The sequence below is a fragment of the Tachyglossus aculeatus genome, chromosome 8 (assembly GCF_015852505.1).
Source record: "Tachyglossus aculeatus isolate mTacAcu1 chromosome 8, mTacAcu1.pri, whole genome shotgun sequence".
Classification (NCBI taxonomy): domain Eukaryota; kingdom Metazoa; phylum Chordata; class Mammalia; order Monotremata; family Tachyglossidae; genus Tachyglossus; species Tachyglossus aculeatus.
In genome coordinates, this window is record NC_052073.1 from 16738911 (window position 1) to 16762094 (window position 23184).

Genomic DNA, 23184 nt, shown 5'->3' on the forward strand with positions numbered 1-23184 from the left:
CTAATTAATTTTTCACCTTCTCAGGCCATATGCTCCCCCTGCTCTCACCTCAACATTTTTTCATAGCCTCTATATTACACACTCACAACCACTTAAAGATCTTCCGTTTTCCAGACTTTCAAATGCTATTTAAGCACTTAGTCATATCTGTCTTTCCAGTCTCTTCTTCCTCCTGTCTAACTGGTTTTATGTTCATCTTCCTCTTCTGTATTGTAAATTCCTTGAGGAAAAGGATCTTCTAATTCTACTGTACTCCCCCAAATGCCATTTAGTCTTATCTATCTTTCCAGTCTCTTCTTCCTCCTGTCTGTAATTGGTTTTGTGTTCATCTTCCTCTTCTATATTGTCAATTCCTTGAGGAAAAGGATCTTCTAATTCTACTGTACTCTCCCAAATGCCATTTAGAGTGTTCCACACAAAGTAGATACTACAGAAGTATTATGATTGACATCTCTGTGTTTGTCATAAACTTCTATCAGCCTTTTGCAGATTAGTACATATGGCATAAAGAAGGCATGTAGAGTCACAACTGAAGTGTTCAAAGACTGAATCAGGGCATAAATTTAGAAAGGTAAATGCTGCTTGTCTTAATTCAGATTATCTTTTTTTTTTAGTGCTTTCTATGTGTCAAACACTGTTCTAAGTGTTGTGATAGGAACAGGTCAAGTAAGCCAGACACAGTCCCTGTCCTGCATGGGGCTCCTCTCCCCCCACCCCCTTTGCAAATGGCAACTTGAAAACATTGTCACTCCCTGGATGGACAGAATCTGCCTCATTTCATGGATGCCCATTAAATGTTGACTGATACATGCTGGATCTGTTCACAAAGGGCATGAAATGAAAAGCAGGCCAGTGGTTTCCCTGCATCTAGGGACTGGAAGGGAATTGCCTGGCCACCTAAAGTCTCCCCAGCCTCCATATAGAATTGTATCTCAGCAACCCAAAGTCAGGGAAGCACTTAGGAATATTGGAGAGTGTTTACAAATAAGATATAAAATTCACTTGGGGTAAGGATAGTAATGGATGCTGAAAAAACCAAGATAACATGAAAAGTCAACAGCTTTGAATGCTCACGTTGTGCAGAGTCTGTATTAGTTCCCACAGGGAGTTAAGTAAAAGAGCTAAGACAAGTTTCTAGCCTCAGGGCGTTTACAATATAAAGGAAATGGGGAAAAATACAAATACCCAAATGTACAAATAAAAGTGATTGAAGCATGTAGACTTAAAAAGATTCCTATGAATAAAATTGTAGACACACACACACACACACACACACACACACACAATTTCTGAGCTATGCCAAAGCTTTCTAAGCATATTGGAGTAACCGGAGCCAAGAAAATTAATGTGAAAAGGCTTCATGGAAGAGAGAGCTTTTAATTTTAATCTGCTTGGATTTCTGCCTTGGATTGTGGACATTTGTATTGGTTTCCTGTTGAGGATTTGATCGTAACAGTAGTCAGGTCTGCTATGCCGTTGCCCTTAGCAATGATTTCCCAAGCTGCCTTTGCTCGATGCAGAAGGCTTCCCAACCCCCACTTACTTCAAGAGAGAACAAAGAAAGGATGGAGAATCAGCACTCAGTAGATCTTTGAAGTTGAGCCAGTAAGACTGAAAAATCAGTTTCACTGATTTAGAACATATCCATAACAGAGAGCAGAAGCAACCAATAAGAAGGAGTCATTAAAAAGAGGCTTCTTGGTGGAGAAATTTAACACCCAAGCTATTGGAAAACTGCATTTAGCAACTGCCTTCCAATAGTGGGGAGATACTGCTGCATTAGTGGCAGAAAATCTAAAATCACCTGAAAGTGAGCAATCAGTAAATTCCAATTTCAAAGTGCCTATTATTGATTTCAACCTGTTTACCCCCTTGATCAACAAGAAATTTAGACTGACGTAGGAAATGGCATCTCTGGACTAGTTACAAACCACCAGTCCCTGAAGTGGAAGGGGTGGCTCCAATCTGCGGGTGATCTCTTTCGAGACCCAGATTGAGAGGAGGGTGTATCAATCAGAGCTCTGATTGGAACTAATCTGAGGGACCAGGAAGGCTATACTGATCAACTCAAAAGAAGGAGCATTAACAGTGTGTATCCGTCCTGATGGAATGGATACCCTGGACCTGGACTCCTTGAAACGCATCCGAGGTGCAACCTAGGGTCTAGATTGGTCTCAATCCCAACAACTGGGAGACTCCACAGCCACTAAAACTTGGACGATATACACCTCTCCAGGCTGTATCTGCTACTTCTACCCCATCATTTCTCAACGACTGCTGTGCTGTTGGATATATGATGTTTGAGTGGGATAGCTGGTGGGGGGAGTGGGACGGTTCAGTGCTAAAGATCACCACAACTTGAAAAAGAAACACAAGAGAAACACATGTCCTTCAGGTGGTGTGCTATACTTACTCTCTCTTCAGTCATTCTCTCTGCTCTTTCTCCTCTCTCTTTGTCCCCCGGTCTCTCTGACCCCCTCTTTCTCCCCCCATCTTCTTGCTACATCTCTGTTCTCCCTCCTCTCCTTTTCTGTTCATTCATTTATTGTCATATTTATTGAGCACTTACTTTGCGCAGAACATTGTACTAAGTGCTTGGGAAAGTGCAATACAAAAATAGACACATTCCCTGCCCACAACAACTTACAGTCTGTTTCCGTGACTGCCTTTGGGTTTAAAGATGATGCTACTGATGATGAGATTTTTTTAAAACTGTGTGACTAATCATCCATTGTGTTCTGTGTTCCGTTTCTAGGCTGTATTATTAATAATAATTATGGTATTTGTTAGTTGTTTAATATATGCCAGCACTGGGATGAATATAAATAAATTGGGTTGGACATAGCCCCTGTCTTATATGGGGCTCGTAGTCTCAATCTCCATTTTGCAGATGAGGTAACTGAGGCACAGAGAAGTGAAGTGGTTTGCCCAAAATCATACAGCAGATGAATGGGGGAACCGGGATTAGAACCCATGATCTTTTGACTCCCGGGCCCAAGCTCTATCCACTATGCCATGCTGCTTCTCACTTAAACTCGTTATGAGCAGGGGACATGTCTGCAAATTCTGTTGTATTCATTCATTCAGTCATATTTATTGAGAGCTTACTGTGTCCAGTATAATACAACAATAAACAGAAACATTCCCTGCCCACAGCTCTCCCCAGTGCTCTGCACATAGGTGTCAAAAAAACCCACTGATGTAAAAAATCTCATCATCAGTAGCATCATCTTTAAACCCAAAGACAGTCATAGAAACAGACTGTAAGCTTGTTGTGGGCAGGGAATGTATCTGTTTTTGTATTGCACTTTCCCAAGCGCTTAGTACAATGTCCTGCACAACGTAAGTGCTCAATAAATACGACAATGATTGAATAAACAGAAAAGGAGAGGAGGGAGAACAGAGATGTATCTTACAAATCCTGTTACTTGACCACTTCTGTACATATCCCCTTTTTCTGTTTCATCCTGTCTGTAAATTATTTTAGCATTTGTCTTCCCTACTAAATTAGTGTCTCCTTGAGGGTAACAATCATGTCTGTTTGCTTTATTCTGCTACACCAAACACTTGGTATAGTGTTCTGCAGAAAGTTCAATAAATACTGTTGATTGTGGCTTTAGTTATTTTGGGTAGGGAACATGTCTACCTACTCTGTTGTACTGTACTCTCTCAAAGAGCTTTGTACAGTGCTCTGCACTCAGTAAGCACTCAATAAATACAATTGATTGGTTATTACCCACTTCCTAGTTAACATGTGTTGTTATATCCGGCCTTCCCAGCTGTGGCAACAGAATACACAGCTCCTTATGAATCTTATAATGTAATAGACAGACCTTCTTGTTGTAGGAACTTTCCCTCCACACAGCCCCTTATATACTAAAACCAAAAAAAGTGTTTCTTAACTTTGGTGACATCTTGTTTGCTTGCTTTGGCATGGGAGAGAGGCAGTGCTGGACAATTGGAAATTACCCAGCATTCCCTTCTCCATGCACAAGCGCTTAGTACAATGCTAAGTGCTTAGTACAGTGCTCTGCACACAGTAAGCGCTCAATAAATGCGATTGAATGAGTGAATCTGTTATGAGGGAAGAGACATCTCTTCCATATAAGTGGCACAAGAAGTTCTGAATGCAAATGAGTTGCAGTTTGAACCTTCCCAATGTAGTGATTTCTGAGCAATTCTCCTCTACTTTAGGAATCCAACGGGTTAAGAAAATCAGTTAAGTCACTTGAGCAGGAGACTTATGATCACTTGAATGAGTTGCCTAGCTGAAGTCCTGGTGTGTAGATTTCTATTCCCCTGGACTCTGTAGGCTATCAAAAGGTAGCATTTCTTTAATGTGGGCTGATATTGAAGTCAGCACATGGTGGAGATATTTAATTATTAAGGACACTAGGAACTGGTTAAAAGTATACCTGGACTTTTGATTAAATATAGAATTATTGGGAAAGAGGTCATGTTGGCAATAGGCATTGTGCTGGGCCCGTTTTAGGAAATGAAACCTAAAAAAAATCATGTTTTGTAGAGCAGCGGGGCTATGGGACCAGACTGGTTTCAGCTCAGCAGTACGTTTGTCTTGGGCTCAAGCCTGCAAACTGTGTTAGGGTTGTATTTGATGAGCACAGTAGATGGTTATTTTTGGTCAGCACCAAAGATCCCCAGAGCTTGTTGCTAAACCCAGCAGAGACGGCGCATCCCTGAATGCACAATTGCTGTTTTACGTGTGGCAGTGTCTGTGAACACGATTTAGGAACTAATCAAGCTATAAGCATCTTATCCTCCCCATCTGTCCTGGGGAGAGTTTTGCTAAAAATGAAATTGGGACTATGTGACAGGCCCCGCTTTATAACCTGCTTGAGTTTGGCCAGGTTGGTGTGGAAACCCAAAGTTGGATGTACAGCAAACAAAGCTGAAGTTTGGAGCACATCCCTATGCGTTTTGCAGCTAAGAATCTGCTTGGGTGGCTAATAGCAGATACATTCAACTCAGACACATGAGGCTGCAATGGATCAGCCCAGGGTTTGGAGAAAGCGATGATGAGAAGAGTGAGTCAGGATGGGAATCCCGCAAGCTTTGTGTGACACATAAAATTATCCCCAAAATAACCTAGTAATCCTCCTGGAGGCGTAAATATATAGGCTACACAGACACATCTCTCCAGGAAGGTTTTAGCCTTGTTAGGAATTGCTTCTGATTCTTGTCTTTTAGCTGAAGTGCTTTTCGGCATATATTTAAAGTGGTGCTCAACTGGGCAGTTATAAGTGATGAGCTCAGTTAGATTCCACGGTTGGCAAGTGGGGGACCTGTTGTTTAACTTGAATTGTTCACTTAGCTGTCCCTCCCTTTTTGGTGAGGATAATGGTAGTGATAATGAAGATGTCTCTCTTTCCCCAGTCTCAGGATCATCCATCAAATCACACTTTGTTTACTGTTTTCTCCTCTTTGACTTGAGGAACTGAAGAATTTGAGACTGGTAGGTCCTTTCTTAGGTAGTGGAGGAGGGAGGAGTGCTGGTATGTTTTAGCACAGATCAAACTCCAGGATCTAGGTTCATAATATCCTACTGGTCCCTCTTGCCAGGTGCCCCATTCCTGCCTAATCTGGGAACCATAACCACATTGTAACGACAGCTTTGTCTCTTTTTATGCTAAGCAAACCCATCCCACTGAAATAACTTTCTTGTTTTAAATATTGAGCTTTTATTATATGCTGAACACTGGCTTTATACTATACAATCAGATCAGACCCCTATGCCACAACGTTCTCATCATCTAAGAGGGAGGGGAAACAGGTGTTCAATCCCTGTTTTACAGAGGGCAAACTGAGGGACAGAGAAGTTAAGTAATTTGTCCCAGGTCACACAGCTGAGAAGTGGCAGAGGTGGGATTAGTACCCAGGTCTCCTGACTCCCAGCCCTGTGCTCTTTCCGTTAGGCTGCTTGTGTCTCTGATGTGTCCGTGATCCTGGAATTGATATGCAGTGCTTCCTTCTAGCAATGGCCTGGCGATAGTTGGTAGGCATGAGCCAGCACCTTTTGCTGGCAACTGTATGACTTCTACATTCTTTGGGCTTTTATTTTTAGGAACAAAATGTTTCCCCATCTGTCACGGTCTGTGTGAGGTGGAGCCGGAACTAGTGGGTTACTTTGAGATCCCAGGGGCCGTGAACAGTCAGGGCTTCCGGGGGTGGAGGCACAAACCAGTACATTTCTTAACAAAGGCTTTGTTATTAAAAAGCAGACATTCCAAGGATTTAGGTCTGCAATGCTAGCCAGCAGTTAGTTACTCTTGCGAATAGAGGTTGTGCTTCTTACATGTCGATCCTGGCGACCCCCTTTGAACTCCTCTAGGTATCAGAGTGCAGGCGTCCCCTTCACAGTGGGCAGACAAGAGGGGCCAGGACAGTGGGGAAGTTGGTGCAGCGATGGCCCAGAGCGTGTAGAAGGCTGTCCCTCTTATCCTGCCACCAGTTACAGAAATGCAAGATATTGCCCTCTAGATAGGTGCCCACCTGTAGTCTGAGGGTACCTCCTAATTGGGCTCTATATGTGCCCCAGGTGGCAACTTCTGACTGGGCTGTATTAAGTCCATTCACACTCTATGAGCATGTCAGGCTGCCTATGAGCTTGTCATGAGTCCTGGGACCATGAAAGCTTAGAACAGTGCTTTGAACATAGTAAGTGCTTAATAAATGCCATCATTATTATTATTATTATTATGAGAGAGAAGTGCTCAAATGCTATCTCGTGTGAGGAGGCTTTTCCTCTGTGATAGGTGGGATCTGGATCAGGATTGACCACCTGAGGGACCTCCTTCCACTTGTCCTGGCCTTAGCGTCCAGTCCTCAGAGGAGAGGGGAGATGCTCGTGGAGGCAGTCACACTGTCACTGGAGAATTTGCCAGAGCCCTCAGCGGCTTTGACCATGGTGATGTAAGAATCTAGGTGGTGTTTTAATGCGGAATGTTAAATGGCTACTTCTGGTAGTTCTCCACAGCCTTGGCTCTTAAATTGGGACACTCAATATTTTTCAGGGTAATTCCTGCTTTTGCCCAGATTCACACTCTTTGCTGGTGATCCTCAGAATCAATCAATCAATCAATCGTATTCATTGAGCGCTTACTGTGTGCAGAGCACTGTACTAAGCGCTTGGGAAGTACAAGTTGGCAACATATAGAGACGGTCCCTACCCAACAGTGGGCTCACAGTCTAGAAGATAGAAGATCAAAGGTGGGTCACTCTTACAATGGATGGAGCTAGGAGATGCAGAGCCCAGACCCATCTCCAGCACTTTCCCATAGCGGGGTGGCCTGAGCTGATCACCAAACCCCGCCCGTGATAGGATGTAACAGGACACTTAATTGTTCTGTGCCTCAGTTTCCTCATTTGCAAAACGAGGAAACCATAATCCTGCCATAATCATCCATATAATCCATAATCAGAAATTATGTCTGATTGAGACAGGGACTGTATCTGATTGTATTATCTTGTATCCACCCCAGCGCTTAGCACCGTGCTTGGCACATAATAAGCACTTAATGAATGCCATTATGATGATGATGATTCCTGGAATCCTGGAAGAGAACAAATCCATTGACATTTGGGCATGAGAACTTGCACCTGTTGTATCCTCTTGACCACCGGGGCTTTGTGTTCCTGGGTCCCACTTCCTTTCCTTCTATCCAGAGCTGTGGCTTTGGCTGTCCGCAAAGAGAAATGGCTCCAATGGCTAAGTGTTGCAGCTGTGCTTCATTTTCTGAGCTGTCCAGGAGCTTGGGAGCTATCGAGTTCTCATTTTGAAGTGCTGAGGCATGAGATTGCAGCACTCTGCTCCCTTGCCAAATGTGATGCCTTCTGGCCTGGAGGAGTCGGACAGCGGTAGATATAGGGGGAAAATCCACTCCTCGGTTTGAAGGGCAAGCCCAGAGTGGCCAAATGAAAGCACAGTTAATAGTGTGGTTTCTGAAGCAGGCCCTGTGCCCTTCTGTGGTGCTTGGGTCCAATATTCAGTTTTCATTCATTTAAAATCACCGGTCTGCTGTGTCAGTGTACAAGCTCAGTGCTCTTGGACAACACTTATAATTATTTTGTATTGTTTATGCTTATCCCCAAAACCTCACTGACTCAAATTAGGTAATTCACTGAATGTTGGATGTGTTCATGGCCAGAAATGGAATGTAGGCAGAGGACGGTAAATGATTGTGTCATGATGTTTGTAGAATGTAAACCAGTGTTTCCCACCCAATCAGATTCTCTATCCCCAACTGAAAGGAGCTGAAGTTGCATTTCAGTCAGAAAAATAATTGCATGGAATATCCTGTGGTCCCTTTTAAATCATCCCTCCAGAACTCATTCCCTCGCTGAAATTCTTGTAGAAACCTGGGCTGCATTGGGTGGCTCTGGCCAGGTTGGTGGAAAAAGCCTTAAAGGCAATGAGGTGCTTTGGGATGGAAGAACCAGCCAGGTGCACAAGGAGAGGAATCTTTGCCCAGAATATTGAAACTGCTGGCCCTTGAGATGTCCCTGCTCCTCCATCCCTTCAGTCTTTGGATGCCGGGGAACAAAGACCATTCTGTCTCATCAGCTTTTTCCATCCAAGTAGAGGGATCCCGCCCACTGCCTCAGAGCTTGCTCCTAAAATAGCCAGCCAGAGAAGAGCTTCTGACTTCCATTTTTGTCTTGCAGTCATGCACAGGAGGGTTTCACTAATAGGCAGAATGACGCCCACCCCATGTTTTCTTCCCCAAATTGCTCACTGGCAACGGTTCCCTGCCACTTGTCACAGCGAAGCCCAGAGATGAGTCAGAGCCTCAATAGGCATTTCCCAGCTCAAAATGGGAATCCTTGATGGAATGGGCGGGTCACCCCGGGAAAATGGACAGCTCTGCCAACTAAACACAGACATTCTCTTCCAAACGGTGACCCTGGCACCGGTCTTTGAATTGCAGCTCACAGTTGGCTTGTTCACATTCAAGCCGGTCTGTCCATCTGTGTCTCTCCACCCTGCCCTGGCCTCTCACTTTTGTGGCCAGTCACTGAGCGGAAGCGAGAGCTGGTCAGGAGCCCGTCGGGTTCTCCCGAAGATTTGGCAGATGGGAAATTCACCCTGCCCAGCACATTGTTGCTTTCCTTAAAGATAGTATTCTGAGTTATCCTTAGCTGCTTATTTCCTGTGGAATATGTATCACCATTGATCACATCCTCAGCCAACAAGCTGCCCTGACTTCTGACAGCCTCAGAGCTGGGTTCTGTAATAGTCTGGCTCACCACACAGTTCGAGGGGTTTGTGCATTTTTATGTCCATTTATGAACATGTCTTTTCTTAGTTCTTAGCTGCCTCCACATGGTTCTAATTAGCTGCCACACGTGCTAGCTTTTTCCAGCCAGCATTATGCAGAAATAGAATGTGAATTCCCTAACAAGCTTCTTTTTTTAGTTTTGTGTGCCTGCTCCATCACCGGCGGGGAGGGCATGCTCAAATTTTCAGTCATCGTGAACCAAATTAGCATTTTACAATGGGGCAACAGAATACAACCAGTGAAGGAGGTGTCAGTTGTCAATTTGGGGAAATCCTGGGAGCCCCATTTCCCCCTCTTTCCAGGGTTTGAAGTCTTCTGACCTCTCTCACAAGTGTCAGTCCAAACAGGATGGCGGTAATGGGGTGGATTTTCCGGGTCTATCACATGCCTAAAGAATGGAGACGGTGGAAATCTCTTGGCTCCAGAAATTGTAAGAGTCTGGAGCCAAATTAAGATTCTTAATTTCAAAGCACAAACCCGGGTCTAGGTATTGATAGTGCTCATGGAAAGACAGTTATCAAAATCATGGTTTCATCCATTGTATGTGTGTGTGCTTGTCCGTTGCAAATGCAATCTGGGAAATGGATTTTTGTGGGAGATGGAGTTTCTCACACTTCCATGTCATCAACTAGGATTCACAGAAAATAGCAGCTATGTCCCATGAGGCATAAAGGAGACCTTCCTGAGGAGCAGGAGTTCCACTGCTCAGTATTTTGTTTGAGTGGGCAACAAAATCCACACTCTTGCCATGTCTGTAGCTCAGAACTCCGGGTAGTTCCCTAGCTCCGAAGCAGGGAATTCTGTCTGGTAGGGAGAGAGGGAGAAATGATGGCAAGTTTATGGGCTAGGTGTGTACGCCAGTGGAGGGAGAGAAGAAAGAAGGGAAGGAGAGAGAGGAAAAGTGGTGGTGGAGCTTCCTGGGGAGAGGGTGTAAGTCTTCATTAATTCATTAATTCATTCAATCGTATTTATTGAGCGCTTAGTGTGTGCAGAGCACTGTACTAAGTGCTTGGGAAGTACAAGTTGGCAACATATAGAGACGGTCTCTACCCAAAAGTGGGCTCACAGTCTAGAAGGGGGAGACAGAGAACAAAACAAAACATATTAACAAAATAAAATAAATAGAATAAATATGTACAAATAAAATAAATAGAGTAATAAATACATACAAACATATATACATATATACAGGTGCTGTGGGGAGGGGAAGGAGGTAAGGCGGGGGAATGTAGAGGGGGAGAGGAAGGAGGGGGCTCAGTCTGGGAAGGCCTCCTGGAGGAGTTGAGCTCTCAGTAGGGCCTTGAAGGGAGGAAGAGAGCTAGTTTGGTGGATGTGTGGAGGGAGGGCATTCCAGGCCAGGGGGATGACGTGAGCCGGGGGTCGATGGCGGGACAGGCGAGAATGAGGCACGGTGAGGAGATTAGTGACAGAGGAGCGGAGGGTGCGGGCTGGGCTGTGGAAGGAGAGAAGGGAGGTGAGGTAGGAGGGGGCGAGGTGATGGAGAGCCTTGAAGCCGGGGGTGAGGAGTTTCTGCCTGATGCACAGATTGATTGGTAGCCACTGGAGATTTTTGAGGAGGGGAGTAACATGCCCAGAGCGTTTCTGGACAAAGACAATCCGGGCAGCGGCGTGAAGTATGGATTGAAGAGGGGAGAGACAGGAGGATGGGAGATTGGAGAGGAGGCTGATACAGTAATCCAGACGGGATAGGATGAGAGCTTGAACGAGCAGGGTAGCGGTTTGGATGGAGAGGAAAGGGCGGATCTTGGCAATGTTGCGGAGGTGAGACCGGCAGGTTTTGGTGACGGCTTGGATGTGAGGGGTGAACGAGACAGCGGAGTCGAGGATGACACCAAGGTTGCGGGCTTGTGAGACGGGAAGGATGGTAGTGCCGTCAACAGTGATGGGAAAGACAGGGAGAGGGCAGGGTTTGGGAGGGAAGACAAGGAGTTCAGTCTTGGACATGGTGAGTTTTAGGTGGTGGGCAGACATCCTGATGGAGATGTCCTGAAGGCAGGAGGAGATGAGAGCCTGGAGGGAGGGAGAGAGAGCAGGGGCAGAGATGTAGATTTGGGTGTCATCAGCGTAGAGATGATAGTTGAAGACGTGGGAGCGAATGAGGTCACCAAGGGAGTGAGGTCACCAAGAACTGAACCTTGAGGAACCCCTACAGTAAGGGGATGGGAGGGGGAGGAGGAGCCTGCAAAAGAGACTGAAAATGAACAACCGGAGAGATAAGAGGAGAACCAGGAGAGGACGGAGTCTGTGAAGAGAGGATGGTCTTGCATAATGAAGGAGAGTGGCCTGGTTTGGGTGTCCTTATAAGGCAAAGCTCCCAGCTATTCTGGGCTGGTTAAGCAGGGCTACACTGAGATGGAGATTTATTCTTATCAAAAATTTCTGCTTGATATAGAGAGGAATGTTCTCTGGGCCTCAGTTACCTCATCTGTAAAATGGGGATTGAGACTGTGAGCCCCACGTGGGACATTGGCTTTGCCCAACCCAATTTGTGTGTATCCACCCCAGTGCTTAGTACAATTCCTGGCACACAGTAAGTGCTTAACAAATGCCACAATTATCATTAGAGGCAGCATGGCGTAGTGGCTAGACCCCAGGCCTGGGAGTCAGAAGGTAATGGGTTATAATTCCACCTCTGCCACTTGTCTGCTTTGTGACCTTGGCCAAGTCACTTCACTTCTCTGGCCCTAAGTGCCCTCATCTGGAAAATAGGGATGAAGACCATCCCCCATGTGGGACAACCTGATTTCCTTGTATCTACCCCAGCTCAGAACAGTGCTTGGCACATAGTAAGTGCTTAACACATATTATTATTATTATTATTAATTAAGATTTTTCTAGGAGAAGGGAGATATTTTCTAAACATTTTAGAAAATGATCTGGGCTGCAGGGTTAAAATATAGACTGGAAAAGAGAAGTACTGGAGGCAGGGAGGCTGGGGATGATGCTTATATAGTGATAAAGTTGGGATGTAAGAAGTCCCTGAACAAGGATGTCATTTGAATGGAGAAGAATAACCAGATGGATGGAATGTTGTGGAGGAAACAATTACAGGAATTAGCACAGACTGAATATGAGAGTTGAAAGAGTGGAGGATCCAAGGCTAAAGTGGGTTTTCCATGCAACAAGGAGATGAGAGGGACTATCATGCTTATTGAATTAGTTATCAACTACCACTGCTTGGCATTCCCATTTCATGGAGTCCTGGGTAGTGCAAGACTCTATTCCCTCTGTTTCCTCACCCTGGTTCAGCTAGGTCTTAGCTATCTTCAGCTATCTGAATGAATGCCAGATGAATCAACAAGTGACGCATCTGGGCTATTGCTCCCACCACAAATTAATAGCAATACTGATGATATTTACTTTGTAAATATTCACTTTGTACCAAGTACTGCCTGGCTTGAGAGTCAGAGGACCAAGGTGTGAGAACGAGTGTTTTATCTCCTTTTCGTAGACATGCAAACCAATGCACAGGGAAGTTGTGTGACTTGCCCAGGGTCACACAAGGAGGCAAATGATAGAGCCAGGACTAGAATCCCGGTCTGCTGATACCCAGACCCTTCTTCTTTCCACTAGGCCATGCAGACAGTGAGGTCTTATCTATCATCATCATCTTCTTCATCAGTGCTTTATTAAGGAGACTATGAAGTGCCAAATGCCATAAAAAGCAGCAAGAAGCAGCAAGGCCTAACGGATGGAGCACATGCCTGGAAGTCAGAAGATCCTGGGTTCTAATTTTGGCTCCACCACTTGTCTGCTGTGTGCCTTTGTGCGATTCGTTTAACTTCTCTGATCCTCAGTTACCTCATCTGTAAAATGGGGATGAAGACAGTGATTGTCTTCTATCTACCCCAACACTTAGAACAGTGCCTCGCACACAATAAGCACCTAACAAATGGCATAAAAGAAATAAAACAATAAGTGAGATCTGAGGGAATGTTGTGAAGATTAACAGGCGCAACCCAGAGCTCCCGTAGTTCAGAATCGAAAAGAGAGTGTGTCGGGAGCAGAGTGTGTTAGTGAGGAGCAGAGGGATCATAACACTGGTAGAAAAAGCCTAATCCTCAACAACTGATCAAATTCATAATAACCTGCTGATGTTGAAAAAAGTTGAAAAAAGTGTTTTTATACCAGTTCAGTTCCATTCTCACTCGGGAACCGTACTTGCTCAGGGCTCAGCATGAACACTGCAACACAGTGTGCCAGCATTCAACAGACCAAATAAATCAGCCAGTGGAATGTAATTACAGCCGCCCATAGGGAGAGTCTTGTGCACTGAAGACTTGATGTGCTGTGGAGTAATAATAAGAATATTGATGGCATTTATTAAGCATTTACTATGTGCAAAGCACTGTTAAGTAGAAAGACGATGCAATCGTCTCTCCCTAAGGGCCCGAGGGAGGAAGCTGCTGCTTCTCCCACCGTTAGTGATGGCTTGCACGATGTCATCCACATTCTCTCAACTCTGTCTTCTAACTCTGTCTTTCTCCCCCAGATTCTTAGTACAGTGCTGTCCATAGTAGGAGCACAATAAATACAGTTGATTGATTAATTGAAAGGGGAGAAAGACCGAGACTTCTCCATGACCTTTTAGGAGTGACACCAAGCCAAACAGCTCCTAAGATCTTTAGCCATTACAAAATCTCCCGAGACCTTATGAGGACAAAACCAATGAGTACTATGGAAATCCCTTAGATAAATAAAACCACTGCGGAAATTTAAATATGAGGACTCTGCTCCTCACCTGATTAATAAGGTTTGTGATGGTCCGGGAGGATTGAGAACAGAAGAGCAAGATCAGGCGTCAAATGGTGGGAAGAGGAGCTGGAGCCTTTAGTTGTGACTTCTGGCCCTAGTTTCATGTTTTTCCCCCAGGCACCTACCTTTCAGATCCAGGCAGAATTTCAAATTCGGCTTTTCATAAATATTCTCTCAAATCACCTTCTGTTTTCCCTGGAGGGCACCTTATTCAATACAGGGGGCCGAATAAATCTTCATTTTAATAACAAATTGAGTGAACAGGCATGTGGGCTGGTGATATCCATTTCGTAGCAGGGTGTGTATAATTATTTGGGACTTGAATATTCTTATATGTTCTCAAGCTTCTGGCTCTAGGGGATTCTGTGTTGCATTTTCCATTCTTAAATTAAAAAAAAAAGCTGTAGAAATGGAATACTTGTGCACTGGCTGGAACAATCGGCCAGCTGAATAAAGAGGAAAGAAAGGACAGTGATTAAAGTGTTGTCGAGCCACTTGGAGGATGGCAGGTAGTGTGGTCCCTGCTTCTGACTTGGGTTGGAAAGCATGCTTGTCCTTGTCAGACCAAGCCCCAACAGTGAATTGGTGGTATTCAGTGGGTGGATTACATATATAGGAAGCCAGAGAAACCATCTCCAGGGGTTAGAGAAACACTGGGCAAATCCAGCAGAATGCACATAATGAGCTCCCAAGGAGCGAAACCTCAAATCATGGTGTTCTATTGCTGTATGAAAGGAGATGCAGAAAAGCTGCCAGGGACTACGGTTTTGTTTTCAGTCTGCATTTTAGATCAAAGCCAAATATTTCTGGAGGCAACCTAATCTAATCATCTGTACTGTGTGCTTGGGGTTCTAAATCACGTGTCCCAATTATTTACTGGATCTGAAATGTTGGGATAATATGGAAATGGGCAATTTTGCAATTCCAACTTAATGCCAATTTTGTTTTGGTTCCAATAAGAGGCTGTGCAGTTCAGCTTTATTTTTCAACTAATTATGCCTCTTCTGACGAGTGTTTTATCTTGATGTTGCACCCTTGGACTCTGGAAATGCAAAATGAACTATAAAAAAGGCGCCACAATGTTTCTAGGCTTCCGGCAACCCACGCAGGCACTTTATCTCTGGTTTTGGACTGTTTGCCTAAAGCAGCAATGAAATGTGAGCGTAGGTGGTGATGAGCGTCGGATTTTCTGCTAGTACTAGCGGTATCATCTGGGGAAAGTCTCATTTATTATTCAGGATAAAATTATTACGGGCCCGATCATATGATTTGAAGACTCAGTCTCAGGGCTGCCCTTGTGAGAGCTGACAAGTGGATGGAAGCTGCATTAGACACTCCCAACAGCACAAAGCTGTACGGCGCATGAATTTTATTCAGCTGGCAGTAGTGTGTATAGCTGTTGCCTTGATCTGTTATATCCGACAATAAAGGAACCTCCTGCAAAGTAGGAACATATCAGAGGCAACTCTGGAAAAAGAACGAACAGTAGCTGCATCGGATTACAGTGTGGAGACAATGAGTGCTCAGAAGAAAAGATTTCTAGGATGCATTTGCCCTCCTGTTTCAGCATTTTGGTACTGAGGGAATTGAGACGTGACAAGGCACTGTTGGGGCTACCCGAATTGGGAAATGAAGATGAAAAAAATGTACAAGTTTCTGGAAAGGACTACCCTATCACCAGCATAAACCAGATAACTTTTTCACAAGTATTCCCAAATTGGGGAAAAAAAATAACCAAAGCTTCAGCCTTTTATACTCTCCTCATTTTCTGGAGAAGAATTGCTCCGGGGAGTTTTGACTAACACTCGCAAAACACCTGTGGCCACCTCAGGCAGTCACCATGGTACAAAATGTAATTCTGGTGTTTTTTCGCAGACGACTGAGCCAAAGACCTGCAGTAGAGGAGCTAGAGAGAAGAAATATTCTGAAACGTAAGTAGCCGGTACTTCTTTAGCAAGATGCTGCACGTGTGTGAAGCCTGCTGAATGAACCCAGCGGGTCAAACAGGTCAAACATTCCTGAATCCATGCAGAAATCTAAGTTTTCTTCCTTTAGATGGTGAATATTTTTGCTTAGTAGAGTGTGTCTTGGTCAGATCTGCAGTGGCCATGTCCTGCACATCCATGTGTGTTTGTGTGTATGTGTGTGAGACTGTGAACCTGTTGTTGGGTAGGGACCGTCTCTATATGTTGCCAACTTGTACTTCCCAAGCTCTGCACACAGTAAGCACTCAATAAATACAATTGAATGAATGAATGTGTGTGTGTTGTGTGTGTGTTAATTTAGAAAAGTTGAAAGGCAAATTAGTTCTTTTTCTGAAGTCAGCTGAAGAAAGAGAAAACATTTTTCTTCTACTACAGCCCTTTCATAGTGGTAATTCAGTTATTTCTGAACATTAATCTTAAGTGACTTCCCTGGAGGACAGATTTAGTTTCATTTCCGGATACTCCCGGTATGCATGGCAATAATGTTTGTTTGTTTTTTGTGGGTGCACAGGATTTCAACATTTATACCATTTGCTCTCCAGGCAAGTTGCGATATAAAGTAATGCTGTGAATTAATAGCCTTATATATTGATATATGGATTGCTATATTTTGAAAGCATTGTACAAAATGTTAGCTAAGCCACATTTAGATGACCCTAATGGTTAAATTAGATGTGAATAATCAAGAAGTAAAATGAATCTAAATAATTTGCCGTACCACATCAATTCATGAGACAGAGTAGAAATGATTGTTACAGTACTCTAGTGAATCCTGGCAGTCCGAGTGCCCTTTCTTTGTTTTTGTGGCTACCAGGTGGATGAGCTTTCATTCACCCGAACTATCACATTGAAGGCATCTCACCAAAAATGAAAGGCAGTTTCCACTCCATATTTAAGCACAGGAAAATTAAAGTTGTGTCCAAACATTTGCTAAGTATTGGCTTTTCTATTGAAAATACATTATGTCAAAACTTGTGAAGTGTAGAAGTCACTAATATACTGAAGTCCAGGCTTCAAAACTGACCCTACATTGGAGGTTCTAATGAAAGGCAGTGTGTGTTCTCTTACCAACAGGAAATCAATCAATCAATCAATCGTATTTATTGAGCGCTTACTATGTGAAGAGCACTGTACTAAGCGCTTGGGAAGTACAAATTGGCAACACATAGAGACAGTCCCTACCCAACAGTGGGCTCACAGTCTAAGAGGAAAGAGAATCAACGCAATTCCGAAGTTCGAACCAACTATTTCCGTTTCATGGGAGTAATGTATCTCCGTGGTGCTAGCTTTTATGAGTTGTGAGGTACTTTGAAACTAATAGATCCTTAAATATAACCAGCTGAGTACAGATCCAAAAAGTCAAAGTAACTGCATGTTCCTTTGCTGTGAAAAGCAAGCTTGGGAAAGAATGTATTTCTTTTTCCGTGGCAGTGGCTAGTCTTCTGAAGATTGTGAGATTTCTTTGTTATACATTCCCAATTTAATTCTTTGATCTGAAGCTTTTGTCATGCATAGCTGAAAATTTCCCCAATAGCTTTTTTTTTTTTACATTGGATTTGTGACTTGCACTGCGATATTTGTAACTATTAATTGGCGTAGACCTCCCTTACAAAGGGCTAATATTGGAGGATTACTTGTCCGTTTGCATTGCTTTACATGCAAAAAATTCCAAGTGTAATTCTTCATTTGCTTGTGTTTATACTAATATTAATTTCATGAGCACTTTAGTGGACTAAGCAACAGATTTAGCCATCAGTAAATAAAGATGTGTACCAGTGAAAGACTTTGCACATCAATAAATAGTATTATTAATAGTATTAATAAATAATAGTATTTATTGAGCCCTTACTGTGTGTTGAGTGTTATACTAAGCACTTGGCAGTACAATAGAGTTTGTAGACATGTTCCCTACCCTCAGCTATGGTCTTCATTTTCAGTATTTGGAGCACTGTATCCAAACTAGTTGGTTTGCTGTGGCATTTAAGTATTTACTATGTGCCAAATCCAATGTTAAGTGCAAGGGTAGCCGCAAATTTAACAAATCTCACACAGTTCCTGTTCTGCATAAAGCTCCAAACCTAGGCTGGGGTAAAAAAGGCAACAATTACAGTGGATTGCATATAACATCAAGCTACAGAAACATTGGTTCCAAGACAAGAAAGTGAACGGTTTTTGTAAGGGAGAGTCCTCTGACTCCTCGCTGCTCCATGCAAGTGGTCCTTAGTTACAAACCACTAGCCTCCCAGCATTTGAAAGGTTGTGCAGTGGAAAACAATGCTTTTTGGACATTGTGTTGTGTGACACTAGAGGAGGGTGAGCAGACCCTGGGGGGCCGGGGCTTACCTGGGATGCCCCAGTCTTAAAAGGGCTGTGAGCTACACTTGTCTCACCCACCTCCTTCTCACTGTGAGAGGTTTATTAGAGACTGATCAGCTCATGTATCTGAGAGGTGAAAATGAAATTCTCCAGGAATTGCTTTCATCAGTTCTCGCAATGACCAGAATCCCCTCAGCCCCATTTAATCAGAACAAGAATGCACATTTCTTTGTCTTATTTCATTGAGATTATGACATTATCTACCCATGCTATCGAAATCTGATTTTATACAAATCCGTGCATGGATTTGTCTATAAATTGCACTTAGCAGTAAAGAAATGTGAAGGATTAGTCCTTTTATATTGTTCCCCAAATCCCTTGATAATGGCTGACTGTTGTTTCACTCAAAAAGAAATGTCTTCATATAAAATGTAAATGTCCTGTTTTCAGATCTAGCTCCACTGTTTGTCATTTGTAGCTTCTCTATTTCTCAGCTCTCTGTTTTAATCAAATAGGTGCTTACATAACTGATGAGCAAATAACCTAAAAGAACCTTGGTTTCTGGAAAAAATAAATCAGTGTAAGGACAGATTAGGTCAGATTGTGTTAAAATCTGTTTAACCTACAAACAGTAGTCAGGATTTCTTTTTCAAAAACCTGACTGTATCTCCTAGGTTGCTATTGGTTAAACATCTTTTTTTTCTAGGCTCCGTTCAGGTCATAAATTTAAGTCTTAATTTAGTATTGGGTAGCTCTAGAAATAGAAAATCCATTATCTCATATCCCAAGGCAAGCAATTCATTTTACACTGTGTTACGGCAGTCTGTTCTATTTTTAGCCTCTCTGTGTAGGAGGGCTCGCAGCATGAATGTTAATAGTCACAACTCAGAAAGCAGCTAGCTAAAGAAAGGAGAGAACATTCTGCTCACGGGAACTGGCTGCCTGCTTTCGGGAGGCTGGAATGGACTGGTAAATGCTCTGCTAGTGGAAGGAAAAAAAAGGGCAAAATAGTAATCTGAAAAAAGCTCCAAAGGACAACGTTTTCCCCTTAAATCTGAAAAGTAAGGAGGAGGGTCTTGTACATTATACCTGCTAAATAAAGTCTTTTGATGTGTGTGTGTGTGTGTGTGTGTGTGTGTGTGTGTGTGTGTGTGTGTGTGTGTATCAGCTGTTTTCCCCTTAGGGTATTAAAAACAATATCCGTTGCTATTTCTGACCATAACATATTTAGATGAAAACAAATTGAGCTGTAGGATGTGAGGAAAATGAAATCCAGCACAAGTGCTTCTATATCCCAAGTTAAATGATTGCAGCGCCTTGGGTGGTAGAAGAATCATCAATCGTATTTATTGAGCGCTTACTGTGTGCAGAGCACTGTACTAAGCGCTTGGGAAGTACAAGTTGGTAACATATAGAGACAGTTCTGGAAGAATGAAACAAAGCAAGAGACCAAAGACGAGTAGTACACCCTTTCACGTCGCTGCTGTACTATAACGGTGCTGAATGTTTTGGATCTTGTGGAAACACTGTCCTTCTCAACTGATGAAAATACTTTTTTTCCTATTTTATACAGAAAGAAATGACCAGACGGAGCAGGAAGAAAGAAGGGAAATCAAGCAAAGATTGACAAGAAAGGTAATATGGACTAGTTTGTCTATTATTTTAGGCAAGCATCACCCGGGGCTAAGATGATTGGTAAAACACAGGTGACCTTTCCAGGCTGACCGTGTTCTTGATTAACAAGAGTCTCTGTGACTTTGATGGAAAACTTCCTGGAAAACACGTGATCTTTAAGTTTGAAAGAATTTGACCACATGTTGCAAAATCATCCATTTGCTTAGAAAGTGGTTTCTCCTTGCTACACCTAGACATAAATGTTCCTCATCAGGTTAAGTTCTCCATTTAAGTGATGCATGTTTGTAGGCGCTTTAGTTAGAACTGGAAGTGAAAGATCCTTTGTTATTTGTTTATTTACTGTGTTCAGAGCACCATACTAAGTGTTTGGGAGAGTACACTACTTGCCCACAAGGAGCTTACAGTCTAGAGGGAGAGGCAGACATTAATATAAATAAATTATGGATCTGGACACGAGTCTGTGAGGCTGAAGGTAGGGTGAATAAAACAAGTCCAAGTGCAAGGATGAGGCTGAAGGGAGAGAGAGTAATGGAAATGAGGACTTTAGATGGGGAGAGATGTTGGAGAAAGTAATGATTTGTTGGATATGCAATGGGGAAGGAGTTCCAGACAAGAGGGCGGGTGTGGGAATATCATCAATGGTATTTAATGAGTGCTTACTGTGTGAAAAGCGCTGTACTAAGTGCTTGGGAGAGTCAGCAGCCACATTCCCTGTCCACAAGAATCTTACAGTCTAGAGGGAGCTTACGTTTAGGGGGAAAGGGAAAGAGGTTGGCAGAAGAGATCGGGGCAGTTAGAGGAGTCAGGTGCACAGGCTGGGATGTAAGGTAGGAGGGGGCAAGCTGATTAACTGCTTTAAAGTCTATGATAAGGAGTTGCTGTTCGATGTGGAGGTGGACGGGCAATCACTGGAAGTTCTTAAGGAGTGGGGAAACCTGGATTGAACTGCTTTTTAGAAAAATGATCCAGGCAGCAGAATGAAGTGTTGGTTAGAGTGGGGAGAGACAGGAGGGAGGAGGCTTAGCCAGGAGGCTGATGCAGCAGTCAAGTTGGGATAGAATACATGCTCAGATCAATGTGGTAGCAGTTTGGATTGTGAGGAAAGGATGGATTTTAGTGATTTCTAATTCTTTAGGCTCTCAAGACGCATTCAACGAAGTTATACCCAAAATTGTTGTGGAATGCTCACAGTGGAGCATGTTGAATGTGTCTTCTTCAGTTTTAGAGACCTTATCTTCTTCTCACTCTGCTATTTTGCCTTCTGTACCAATTACAGTCTGTTGCCCAGAGAAGGCACTAAAGAAATGCTGTTGATGATAACACTGTCCCCAGTGCAGGTGACAAATAATTTGCAGCACTGCTCCCAATCATATTCACTTGCAATTTTCTACTGAATCCTGTTTGTTTCTGCAAAACTTTCCGTATTAACTCAAGGATAACTTGGTGCCTTTTTAAGTTTGGGAAATATTTCTGCACCTTTTTGGGAGGTATTGTAATCGTGATCATAGCATCATCACCAATAGCATCGGCGGAGTGCCTACTGTGTGCAGAGCACTGTATATAGCTTTTAGAAGTAATAGATGTGATCCCCACCTACAGGTGCTTACAATCTAATGAGCTTTTGAGACCTAAGAAGTTGAAGCACCAAATGATATATCTGATTGAATTATTTAAAGCCAGACTCTTTGGTTTCATAGTTCAACTGTCTACCTTTAATGTCCAAAAGTCACTGATCAGAAAAAGTTTATTTTACTTGCTACCAATATCTAGTCTGTAGATAAAAACAATTCAACAAGCCCCTGCTCACCATGTAATTCTGAAATTAACCAAAAGGCAGTCTTACCCATAGAGCTAATTGTAAAATGGAAAGAAGCAGTTACTTCACAGTTTCCTTAAAGAATGTCATCAAGATATTTGTACTTTTTTGTATTTCATATCTGCAAGAAGCTTGGCATAAACTGAAGATGATTTAATTTCCGGTAATCCTTTTTGTTTGCAGAGGATTTAGCCCTTGGATAAATAATAAAGTATGAATGATGTCTTTAGAGTAATTTGGGAAATTAAGATTTAAATGATATTTACCTATTTTTGTTACTCATTACTTTAGCTCAACCAGAGACCCACGGTTGATGAATTAAGGGACAGAAAAATTTTGATTCGTTTTAGCGATTACGTGGAAGTGGCAAAAGCACAGGATTATGACAGACGTGCAGACAAACCATGGACAAGATTATCAGCAGCAGATAAGGTAAGTGATGTGCTAGAGTTGATCGTGTAAGAAATAATTTCTCTTTACATTGTGAATTACGGGGTAAATCCAATAAAATGATTACATTGTTAATTGCGCTCCCTTCCTCACTCCTATTTGTATCAGTTTCTTTGGAGGACTATCATCTATGTAACCAGGCCCACACATCTACCTATGTTGGCTTTTTCATACTCATGGAAAATAAGATGTTTGTATTATGAGAATATTTAACACAATGCAAAAGAATCTATACATTTTTCAAGTTAAAGTATTCTTCCACACTGATGACTGCATCGCTGTTGTAAGCAGTTATTAAACATGACTGCTATTTGATTTTCTTTATGTCCCAACTCTTCATGTGCTATTTTTTAAAGTAATATTGTCATATTTTAAAAATACTAGGCGGCAATCCGTAAAGAACTAAATGAATACAAAAGCAATGAAATGGAGGTGCATGCATCCAGCAAGCATTTGACAAGGTGAGACTAATATTTGTATTAACTTAATCTTTCATGATATCGATTCCAAACATTTTAGAGCCAGTAGGGAATTGACTTCTTTTTAAAGAAGCTGTATTGGACCAAAGTAACATTTCTGGGGGGCATAAAAGAACAAAGAAATTTTTCCATTTGAATTCAGGCAATCATAAAACAAGAAGTACTTTTTGTGCTTTTGCAAAATATTACCGATTGGAGGTGACTTACAGGAAAGCAAGTGACTACGAACAATAAGAAAACACATTCTAATCAGAGCCATATTTGGGTATGCCAGTGATTTTTCTTTCATTCAACACTAATATCTTTGGGAGAACCTAAATTTAAGAGGAAAAAGTTCTAGAGGAGACTGGAATGTGAGAAATGAATATGTGCAGGGATACAAGTTACTTGTTTAATAAAGTATATGTGGTTTGGTCATGTTAAGATATACA

At 42.7% G+C, this 23184-nt stretch overlaps 1 protein-coding gene across 4 annotated transcripts in view; it reads left to right on the forward strand.

Moving 5' to 3' along the window:
* Nucleotides 1-23184, forward strand: part of PHACTR3 (phosphatase and actin regulator 3) — a 147892-nt gene that overhangs the window by 123694 nt on the left and 1014 nt on the right. For all 4 annotated transcript variants that reach the window (XM_038750220.1, XM_038750223.1, XM_038750221.1 and 1 more), the window contains 4 exons: nucleotides 15948-16003; nucleotides 19947-20008; nucleotides 22116-22256; nucleotides 22659-22735. In XM_038750220.1, the coding sequence (XP_038606148.1) occupies nucleotides 15948-16003; nucleotides 19947-20008; nucleotides 22116-22256; nucleotides 22659-22735 (336 nt within the window). The remainder of the gene's footprint in view (nucleotides 1-15947; nucleotides 16004-19946; nucleotides 20009-22115; nucleotides 22257-22658; nucleotides 22736-23184) is intronic.